This window comes from Gadus chalcogrammus, chromosome 18 (genome assembly GCF_026213295.1).
Source record: "Gadus chalcogrammus isolate NIFS_2021 chromosome 18, NIFS_Gcha_1.0, whole genome shotgun sequence".
NCBI classification, from domain to species: Eukaryota; Metazoa; Chordata; class Actinopteri; order Gadiformes; family Gadidae; genus Gadus; species Gadus chalcogrammus.
This window is the reverse complement of record NC_079429.1, coordinates 14,754,352-14,765,178: the sequence shown is the minus strand read 5'-3', so window position 1 is coordinate 14,765,178 and position 10,827 is coordinate 14,754,352. Positions and strand designations below refer to the sequence as shown.

The 10,827-nt window shown below is 43.8% G+C and overlaps 2 protein-coding genes across 2 annotated transcripts; both read right to left on the bottom strand.

Annotated features, from left to right (window-relative positions):
- Window positions 1–5,602: 5,602 nt before the first annotated feature.
- LOC130370934 (homeobox protein Hox-B5b-like) lies at window positions 5,603–7,964 on the bottom strand. The gene is made up of 2 exons (XM_056576500.1): window positions 7,202–7,964; window positions 5,603–6,707 (listed from the first exon to the last, which is right to left on the bottom strand). Exons 1-2 carry the CDS (start codon window positions 7,800–7,802, stop codon window positions 6,460–6,462), a joined length of 849 nt encoding a protein of 282 aa, XP_056432475.1. The 5' UTR covers window positions 7,803–7,964; the 3' UTR covers window positions 5,603–6,459.
- Window positions 7,965–9,106: 1,142 nt separating this feature from the next.
- Window positions 9,107–10,576, bottom strand: LOC130370938 (homeobox protein Hox-B6b-like). The gene is made up of 2 exons (XM_056576505.1): window positions 9,992–10,576; window positions 9,107–9,375 (listed from the first exon to the last, which is right to left on the bottom strand). The coding sequence occupies exons 1-2, from the start codon at window positions 10,443–10,445 to the stop codon at window positions 9,107–9,109; spliced, it is 723 nt and encodes a 240-aa protein (XP_056432480.1). The 5' UTR covers window positions 10,446–10,576.
- Window positions 10,577–10,827: the final 251 nt, after the last annotated feature.

Below are 10,827 nucleotides of genomic sequence, written 5' to 3'. Positions count from 1 at the left end.
AAAGACCACTTCGTCGCTGGCCTGGGAGAATATATAGAAAAAAAGACCAAAACAGGGAGGAGACCCCATGATCCATCTTATCAACTCAATAGTATGTTGACATGAATAGCAAGCATCGCCTTCAGTCACATGAGCTCAGTGAGTTTGGTGTTAAAGCCCTCCGATTCCACGCCTCCTTAATGCATTCTGTTCAAAGGGGATCGTTTTTTGGCTAAATGTACAAACATTTTTTATTAAATCAGACACTTTTTCCTGATACCCATCCGTAAACGAGTGAATATTGTAGGCTCTATTTAATATATATTATGCGTACAACACAATAACATGAAACTAAAGACCTATTAACGTCTACAAACACCCAACAAATGATTGATATTTGCGGCAGAAAAACATAAATTAAATATAGCACCATAAATATTGAAATGTACACATAGGCTATAGCCCACCAGTGCGATACCAATGCACTGGTATGGAATATTCATTTCCATCTTTTATTCCAGAATGATACGAAATTCAAATGAGCATTTCGATTCATTTCCATTCCGGTTTCCAAAGTACACGAGAGAGATAGAGAGGGAGAGAAAGCGAGAGAGAGGGAGAGAGGGAGAGAGGGTAAGAGAGAGGGGAAAACGAATGCAAAATGAATACGGAGGCATGCAGCTTTATGAACTCTGGGTGAACCGCGCGCCGGAGTCAGGCTCGTAAATCATAAAGACACATAGCCCGTTCCCCAGCACAATACCACGCATTTCCAATCGAGCCATGCTTACCTTGGAAGGGTGTAGGCCCGCTGCAGCGCGTGACATTAATTTTGCACAAAAAAAAAATCACATCTGAAACAATCGCCTATGACTCCTTGCACGAGAAAACGGACCAGATAATAGTAATAGTAATTCCGGTCCCTTTTTGCATCGGCTCTTCGGATGTGTCGCGGCAGCTCCAACATGCAGTGGTCGGAGCACAGAATGGACCCCTCTCTTCGCCGTGCAGCCGCCCGCCCAGACACCCCTCACACAGCTGGGGGAAACCCTTTCTGCTGATTATGCAGACTTGCTCTCATTGCAATTATGATGTGAGGGAGCTATTGTTTTAAATGAACGTTTTCATGTTCTTTGATATGGATTGAACCGGAATTACGGACATATAGGCTAGAATATAGGCCCTAATCGAGACAGAAATGCGTGCATTTGACGTTGTTGGCAAGCACTGTCATGTTTCGTTATGAGATTTTATCACAACATAATTATAAATATACAGGTGACGTTTTTCTTGCAGAAATTGTGACAGGATTTTTCTCCTATAATGTATAGGCCTATTGCTCGGGGCTAAAGATTTTTAGACTTGGCCTACTTGAAGTAAAAATAACCCTTTCCTGAATGTTGGTCTGTTTGGAGCAACATCAATAGCCTGAAATAGCTTGCCTGAACGATGAATTGATATGAAGCATCCAATATTCAATATCACCGTGAATTCCAACATGGCCGCAGTCTTGGACCAATACAAAGCTTACCATTATATTACATCAAGCTACCAGGTCCACACCACCTCAATCGGGGCTATCCTTTCTAGGCCTGTGTTAAATCAAATGCGACTTTGGATTGTGTGGAATATAAACTAACTGGTTTGTTTTTCGTTGCAGCACTTTTAAAATCGGTTGGCCTAATCCATATTAGCCCTACTTTGAATCAGCAATCGAGGCAAATTGAGATCTGGGTCCATTGTGGTGGTTATAATTAGGCTAGCTTTATGTGATCAGAATGTCGCCTGATTGCTGCAGTGGATCGATACGGGCCTTTGATCGCTCATGTTCATCTTTCAATTGGGGCTACTCAATTCCATTGATTAGTTGGTATAAGTAATATTTAACTAAATTGACACGAGGAGACCCAAAGACAAGTAGCTTTGATCTTTGAGCCATGCTAAAGAAATTTAGATTTGCTGATCGATCTGTCTTGCAAAGGACAAATAACTATGCTACCCATATATTGTAGAGTAGAAACTGATATACATTGTGTCGACCGGGGAGAGGCCAAAGCCCTCTCACTTTTTTTTACTCTCTAAAAAAAAATAGACAGAATAGGCCTTGCTTGGTTTGGTTTATAGAAAAAAGCCAACAACAAAATTACGTTTTCGTGGCAAAGTGGCGTCTTGCTTTCCTGGAAGATTGAGGGATGCACTGCATCCACCTGATCAATAGAAGGGCTGCTCTCCAGTTGCCATGCGCAGCCAGCCACTGCTCCTCTGTGGTCGTCACCGTAGCGTCACTCCGTCCAGCCCGGGCAGTCTGGGGGCTGGGGCTGTGGAGGAGGCCCACGGTGGACAATTGAATTAATTAATTGGAGCCCCTCGTTAAATCACATACGACGGGAGAAATCGCGTCGTCCATATAGATGTGCAAAGTCTGTTGGCTCTTACATATTATTGAAAAGCTAACAAAAGGAAAAAAACGATGTTAGGCCAAGATGTGTATTGAAAGAAGAAACAACATACTTATTTCCTCTTACACTACCAGATAACCATATCCTATGTTTTAAAGTAGTATGGCATCAGACACATAGACAAATATTTTGTTCAAATTTGTGATAAAGCAATAGGCCTACATATGGTTTTACATATATTATTCATACCCACACGTAGACCACACTGAAAAAATAAGCTTCTTCAATCAAAGTCCTCGCAGTCGACCATAAAGCCATAAGGCTGATCAACAAAAGGTTACGAAGGGCGTGACAACTGACACCATGAACAATGCATAGTTGGCCATTACCGAAACTTATCCTGCAGGGCACTGTCACAGCACGTCGTGTGAACTCGTCCCTCCACAAATTGTACACAATGTAGACCTATTTTTATGAAGGCATATTCTCTTCTGCAGCAGTTATCGTAAAAGAGCGTATGGTTTTAATTTAAAAACAGACAACAATAAAGGTATTTTGAGTAGGCTATGTTTTGGTTATTGTCTGCTGATACATGCCGTTTTTATTCACCCGCTCGGTCAATTCTCCACGACACAAAGCCTTCTCTGCAGTCTTCAATTGGGTTTTCCTGGCGAAGTGTCATCAACTACATAGTCCCCAAGAAGCGAATTTGTGACTGCGTTTATAACACAAATTCGGATCTACAGGGTATATATAGATGACAGATGATCCGTATTGTTCAGCAATTCTGTGTATTCTCTAACACACACACAAAAAAAGGAAATATCATTTGGGTGTATCATCATGCCACTCATGTTAAAGGCCTCCACCGGAATCCCACACTTTCCAAGACAATTTCTTTTCGTTTGTAATATTATGGGTTCTGACTCAGTGGGACTGTTGGCCAATAGTTAACGTCGACAAAGGTATAGGCCTAAATGCCACTACACAACACTAATAGTGTTCGAATGTTTTGGTACGAGTTTATTACCCAGCTGTATTGGATTTAACCTTTTTCAGTATAAATGTAAATTAAATATAGGCCTATAGGCGTAAGGCCTTACCGAAAGAGCATCCTGAGGATTTAATTGTGTGGGAAGTCGTTGGTAGGATTATATTACGCCCACTTCTTTGAGCAAATATATTTACAGTCTTCGAACAGGCACGATTCCTCTATGTTCTGCAATAACCTACGAGCCCCAAGTGAGCCCAGACGTGGAGAAAACCATCCATCAAACTCAGGCTCGGTCTGAGGCGCGCTCTGGTGGCGTCGAGGCGCGTTACAGCGGTCAGTGTGTGTCAGGTCCTCGCGCCTGGCTGCGGTGGGCTGCGGGTTTCTTCTTAAAGTAATTATTGATGTAATACGCTACGATGGAGCATCAATTGTTTATCATATTACATTTTTTAAATTAAAATAATTGGGGGATAACTGGGCAAAAATACGTGTGTCTTTGAGCAAACTAGTACAACATGAAGCCTTTCATTTATTTAAACTAACAGGAAATATTTACATGATTACCATCCAAATTTACATTCCGGATGAAAAAAAGTCTTTGAATATATTAAAATGCGTTGCATACGTTTTTTATTTTCATTCATTGGCACCCGCTTCCCTTGGACTTCAACAAATCGTAAATGATCCCTGTATGTTTTCACATCATGTTCTTGGAGATGACAGTGCAGTGTCTGACATTAGGGAGAGGGGGAGAGAGGGAGGGAGAGAGAGAGAGAGAGAGAGAGAGAGAGAGAGAGAGAGAGAGAGAGAGAGAGAGAGAGAGAGAGAGAGAGAGAGAGAGAGAGAGAGAGAGAGAGAGAGAGAGAGAGAGAGAGAGAGAGAGAGGGCATTGGAGCGCGGCCTGCTGGGTGACGCACCAGCAGTGGTAGTCTATCGTCTCCTGACCTCGCGATGATCCCTTCCCTATGAATAATTCATGAGATCCGGGTACTGATTACCCCTATCAATATGCAATACTCATTACGCTGGTTAAATTGCCACTTAATAGTTATGAACATGTGAAATATTTGGACCCCATAGCACACTACAAGATTTACTTTCAGGGGCAACTATTTTGTAAATAACAGCAAAGGCATGAAGGGGAGGCTGCTATTTGTTTGTTGTTGTTGTTGTTGTTGTTGTTGTTGTTTTTGTTTTGTATTTTAAAATTCAGAAATGATATCAAATAGGCCCATATAAATGGGCTCCATATTGTTCATATTGTTCACAAAGAATTTAGCCAATAGCCCATAGGCCTAGACCCTATTTTAATTAACTAAAGCCTGAGTTCAACCCGAAAGTGTCCCAGAGTTCACCTTTGTCCCCTCACTGACACCTCAGATCGGTGGAGATCCCAATGGAGCCGATAGAGTTTGTTCTTGTGAAGGAAGACGAAGAAACGGGTTTACTTTTTAAAAGCCAACGTTGGCCGTCTTCACCTCTACTTGAGGTTGTGAAGTATCTTATTTATAACAATTATAACAGGAAATAGACACGAGCGATTAACAGCACAGCCATGATGCCCTCAACACAACAACAACTTTTAAACCAAAAAAATATTTAAAGGCCTATTATAGCCTTTTCAACTTTATTACATTTAGTGAAACTATTATTTACCCAAACATAAGAGCTATAAAAGAGATCAGCCCAACAGGCATCTAATATAAAAACGACATTGCTACATATTATTTTCTTTATGGAAATATGCAGTCAAAACAAACTGAGCCGTGCTTTTTTTAGTTGAAGTTACTCGTAGTTGTCCTGAGTGGACACCACTTCCCCAGTCCAGCCTTTCGAATCCCATCGATGCAGTTAAACCGTCACTTTCATTCAAGGTTGTGAATTATATTGTCTACTCCCCAAAACCATAAAACCAACTTTATGGACCTCACGTGACTTTTCCGAGTCTGTAAGTAATATAGGCCTTTACAATCTTTGGTAACGAGTATTTTTTTACCAAGTTCATGTGTTCCTCTGCAGGCCCCGGCCAACCAGTAAAGCTAGCAACTGTTGGATTTTACCAGCAGAGTAAAGACGCGTTGCGTGCAAATTAGAGGAGGTAAGTTAAAATGTAAAATATTTTCCTTGTGTATTCTCTTTGACGCTCACAATCCGTTTGTCTTTTATGTTGTGGCCTGACAGTGGCTTAGAAGTATCCCTTGATATTGAGTTCTTCATATTCTGTCTGACGGCTTAACAATTCTGGTCGGTTGTCATTGAAAATGAAAAAAAAAGAATAGCGATGCGGGCCTGCAAGCCTGAGTGAAATTACTAAAATGATTCCTGTTGGTCATATGAAAGCGGAAATAATGTGGGTCTATTTATGTTAGTCTACTGAATAATGGAGTATTCCAACACATATACAGCATTTAAGAGAAACTTTATTTCAAGCGCTATGAGTTCACTTAAATATACGAAATTGGCAAAGAAAAAAAATGTCACATCACCGCCTATCCACAGAATAACCCTTTGCACAAATACAATGCATCACATTGACAGGTTGAACGTTTACATTTCTCATAATTAGTCCTAAAACAACAGATGCACAAATGATCCTACAGCTACACATTGGCTTATTTATGAAAGGTATTGACTGGCCACAAGATAATCATCGATATTGCAATAAAACTTAGACTAAAGCGCTTTGAATAGCCCCATTATACACCAGGGTTAGAAACGAAGAGCAGCATTTGAAATGTTTCAACTGTACACTGAATTCACCCGAGAAGTGACACAACACAGAGACTCAGTCGGCATGGCAATCCTCCAGAACGCAAAGAGCATGGACAACAAGACCCCTCGGCAATATTTACATTTCTCAATATATTCAAATAAAGACAACTAGAGCTAGTACAACAACAGTAAACTAAAATGGTATGTCAACACCACGGAATACTTTATGTCAATTACAATTGCATGCTGAAAGGTGCTGCGCTTTTTTCCTTTTAATAGCTTTTACAGTACTCATGGACATTTTTCCTTTTTTTTTCTCTTCTTCCCCACTAAACGCCCAAATATTATTCCCGAGTTTATTGTAGGGGGGAAAACTCAGTTGTGGAAAGCGCTCCCTCCCGTCACGAGGCTCATGCTTTTCAGCTTATTGTCCTTCTTCCATTTCATCCTGCGGTTCTGGAACCAGATTTTGATCTGTCGTTCCGAGAGACACAGTGTGTGAGCTATCTCTATCCTCCGCCGCCTGGTCAGGTACCTATTGAAGTGGAACTCTTTCTCCAGCTCCAGCGTCTGGTAGCGGGTGTACGCGGTTCGGGCCCTTTTCCCATCGGGTCCGGTCATATCTACATTTAATAAGAGAAGCCACACACAATTAGCAACGACCCAGGCTTCACAACAACACAGCAATGTTATTATTAACGTCATGGCACCGTGGTTCTTCAACAGGATTGAATGTGAGTCCAGGGCGACCTGGAATGTGCTTATAAGGCAACAAAGCGTTTTGAGTGTAATTCCTGCAGCCTATTGCCGTGCACCTCCGACCAAAAAAACACTGCAAGCGCAAATACTAAATGGGTCTAGAGGGGAAAATGCCCTTAACACATTTTTGCACATATTCACAATTATTTTTACAAAGCAATTATACCCTCTAATATTTTTCGAGTTCGATTGACCTCGGACCCATTATTGCACTTCCAGATCACGAATGTTGCCTTTCTTCTGCTCTTTATAGCTTACAGATGTGAAGCGATGCAACACTTGCAAAGATTTACGACATTTAACCCAATTGACTGCGTGACCCCCCTTTTTCCCAACACAATAGTAAAATTATATGTACCGTGGCTTATGTGCAGCTTCCTCATCCAGGGGAATATTTGTGGCGTTTGACAATCGTTTGAGGCCGGGTTCGAGGAGGTGGCGCTGGGCTCCTGGTGCTGCTGCTGGGCTCTCGGCGCTGTGCTGCTGGAAGTGCTGGTGTGCGCGCCCTCCTCGCTCTCCGAGGGGACGCCGCTGTCCTCGATCTCTGCGAAATGAGTGTTGATACTGTTGCTTTTGTTGAGGTTGTTGCCCGCCGAGGAGTTGGTCGCGTTCCGGTCAGACGGAGGCGAGGGGCTTTTTAGTTCCAAAGGCTCGCGGTTGGCCGCCGCGCACGCCACCGGTTCGGGGGAGGAAAGGGAGCAGTGGGGCTGTCTGTACCGTGCGTCCTGTCCACCGAATCCGCGGGTATCCTCTCCCACCGCCCCGAAGTGGTTGCTCGTGTTGGTGCGATTGACGGTTAGGTCCATGCCATTGTAGTTGTAGCCGAAAGACCCAGAGTGCATGGTGCCAGGGTCTCTGAACGAACCGTTCACAGCGCCGTTAGTCCCATAATTTAGTAACTGATAGTCGGAGCCATTTGGATAGCGCCCTGAGAACGAGTTTACAAAGTAAGAGCTCATTTGCTTGGTTTTTAAAGCCCCGATTTGTAGATCTTTGTCGCTATAATCCTGTGCTTGCACGATTTATGATGCAATCATGAATTATAGCAATGAAGCCCTACTGTACTTTGCCAGGTATGCGGCCAAATATGGGAGAGCGTTCAGGAATCACGTGCCTTTGTTGACCAGTCGTAAATTCTCACTGATGACTTCAAGAGGTAATTCATGCTCTATGGTTACAAATGATGACGAAATGATGGTCGTTAGACTCTAGTCAATGGTGCCTCCCCATCGCGCCCTGAGAGCCTCATAGGTAGAGAGCGCCATCTCCTGGCCGAGCGGGGACGCGTCACGGGAGGACGGCGTCAGGCCCGCGAGGTCGTTTATCATTTATATAACCTACCGAGCGACGCACACGCACAAAGGGACGACGTGCGTCAATCTGACGTTAAGAAATACAACTCTTGGAGATACGAGCGTGTATAGGCCAATTGGAGACCAATCGAGGATTATGTTTTGATGTTTAGATAAAAAAATAAATGAATCTTGCTCGTTAAGGCCTATAGGCCAAGTTCTATTCCATTTTCTCTTTTTTTATTATTTGAAACGTAGGCCTTTAACTATTTTCGTAGGAGATCTTAGTTTCATATTGTAATAGCTGGTCTTAGTATGAGGTCTTAATGAACCGTGAGGTGCAGTATGGAGGAGTCTTGTCTCAATGACGCCAAAGATGTCCAATATTATTTTCTTTTTTTAACACAAAAGCCTTTATTTCTATGTACAAATATCTAACAAAATATTGCACACAATATCCGGATGCTCATGTAACACAGGTGGAAAATCAATAAATAGCATGTAGGTTCGATGTACAAAACGTTATGGCTAGCAGGACAACAACCGTAGAACATCTAACAGCACAAGGCTAGGGACAGCACAGGCCAGAGACCCGCTTTAAGGGACGCTGGAAGCAACTTAAAGGATCTATTGAGATCACAACATTTTCAAACCCTAAACACTGAAAAATCTATTTACATTTGGCCATGTTGCATAGTCTCCTAAGCACACGATTAAGCACAAACACAAACAAAGGAGGACAGTCTAACACAGAGATCACCGTGCAAAAGGTTCAAATATGGTCTAATATTCTACACGTTGATTTTTTTTGCAAACATATTCGCCATGATACACGACACTGAGGCCTATATCTACAAAGAAATGATACATCGTCTTCACATTAATTGTATTTATTCGTAGGCCGTGTGTAAGCCAATCGGGGGGGGGGGGGGGGGGGGTGCACATCCCGGGGCCAGCGCTTCAGCCCTTCCTCAGCTGGGCTTGTTTTTCTCCGTCTCTTCCTCCTCCTCCTCCTCACTGGGCTTGGCGGGATTGAGCAGTTTGTTCTCCTTCTTCCACTTCATGCGGCGGTTCTGGAACCAGATCTTGATCTGGCGCTCCGTGAGGCACAGCGCGTGCGAGATCTCGATGCGCCGCCGCCGCGTGAGGTAGCGGTTGAAGTGGAACTCCTTCTCCAGCTCCAGGGTCTGGTAGCGGGTGTAGGTCTGCCGGCCCCTTCGGCCCGTGCTGCCAAACGTACCTGCGGGAGGTGAAGCATCACGTCAATGAAACATGTGGTACAGGCATCGATAAAATACAAAGAAAGTAGTTCTGAATGTGACCGGATTGACCAAAAATGAATAAGACCAAAACAGAAAAAATATAAATTCTAAATTTAGATGAGTGAGGAGAAGAGCCCCAAAGGCTGTCTCCTTTATTCAAATTTAGAATTTATATATTTCTGATTTGGTCTTATTCTGATTTTTTTTTATTTATTGGGCATTTGCTTTATAGGTTTAACTTCAAATCAAAATGCAACAACAACATTTTAGACTATGTGTTACTTTGTTAGAGGATGGTATTTCACTTCGGCTCGTAAAGGCCACGGTTGTGTTGGTGGTGCTGATGAGGCAGGCTACGCACTTCAGGGCACGAAGAAGATATTCGTGGCGTGATGGAAGAGACTGTTGCCTTCAACACAAACCCCCTGGATGTTAACTACCATCAATGTAGAGTTATACCCTGTGTGCCACATACAGTCGGCCATGCTCCTATAGTGGCATCAATGAACGGCTAAGGATGCTCACCATCACAGTACAGTCATCCTATACATCCGAGATCCTAGGTTACATAAACAAATAAAGGAGAGAACTTACCGGCGGAACAGGCGTTCATCCTTTGCATCCAGGGATAAATCAGGGAAGACTTGTCGTCCAGGCTGCTGCTCATGCTGACACTCTGCTCCGGGCACTCTGTCTTGCGGTGGTGGTCCTGAGTTACAAACAGCGGCTGGTCTTCCCGATTGGCGAAGGCGCACGAGCCCTCACTGTCCTTGTAGAAAGTACCGACGGTGTTAAAGTCGCAGGGCGCGCCGCCGTTGGCGCGGCCGTAGAGGGCGGCGGCGGCCGCGGCGCTGCTCTGTTGGTAGTAGGACGCGGCGGTAGGATACACCTTGTCCTGCATGTTGGCCGCTCCATAAGTGGCTGCATTGGAATAGTGTCTTAAAGGATCGGTGTATCCAGACGAATAGAGCGGTATCTGACCCAGGAGAGAGTCCTGTCCGCCCGATAGAGACACGGGAAAAGTTGAGTTAACAAAATAGGAACTCATTGGATGGACAACCGCGTATACTCCGGAGGAATATGATTTGTTGTCTTTTATAGTCCAAGTGGTTTTGCCATTACTTTATCGGAGATTTGGTTTTTGCTGTAGGGGGTTGCGAAGGACGACTGAATGCAGAGGGGATCTCTACCATCTGATCAACGTCTGGCCAATCACTGGCTTCTATGGTTGCAGTATTGCCCCCATGGGGGGCTCTTGTTGCGCGCCAGGGTCCCCAGTGAATCCAATGAAGCGCTCGTGCTTGTCCGTGTTTCCACACGCACGCACGCACGCAAGCGCGTACCCACGCGCACACACACACACACACACACACACACACACACACACACACACACACACACACACACACACACAAACGCAAATAAATTAA

What these genes read in the sequence shown, in the direction of transcription:
- LOC130370934 (XM_056576500.1), bottom strand. Translation starts at nt 7,802, where the DNA reads ATGAGCTCTTACTTTGTAAACTCGTTCTCAGGGCGCTATCCAAATGGC. An exon ending in GAAGCTGCACATAAGCCACG is followed by an intron (nt 6,708 to 7,201) that starts GTACATATAATT and finishes TATTAAATGTAG; the next exon opens with ATATGACCGGACCCGATGGG.
- LOC130370938 (XM_056576505.1), bottom strand. Translation starts at nt 10,445, where the DNA reads ATGAGTTCCTATTTTGTTAACTCAACTTTTCCCGTGTCTCTATCGGGC. An exon ending in GATGAACGCCTGTTCCGCCG is followed by an intron (nt 9,376 to 9,991) that starts GTAAGTTCTCTC and finishes CACCTCCCGCAG; the next exon opens with GTACGTTTGGCAGCACGGGC.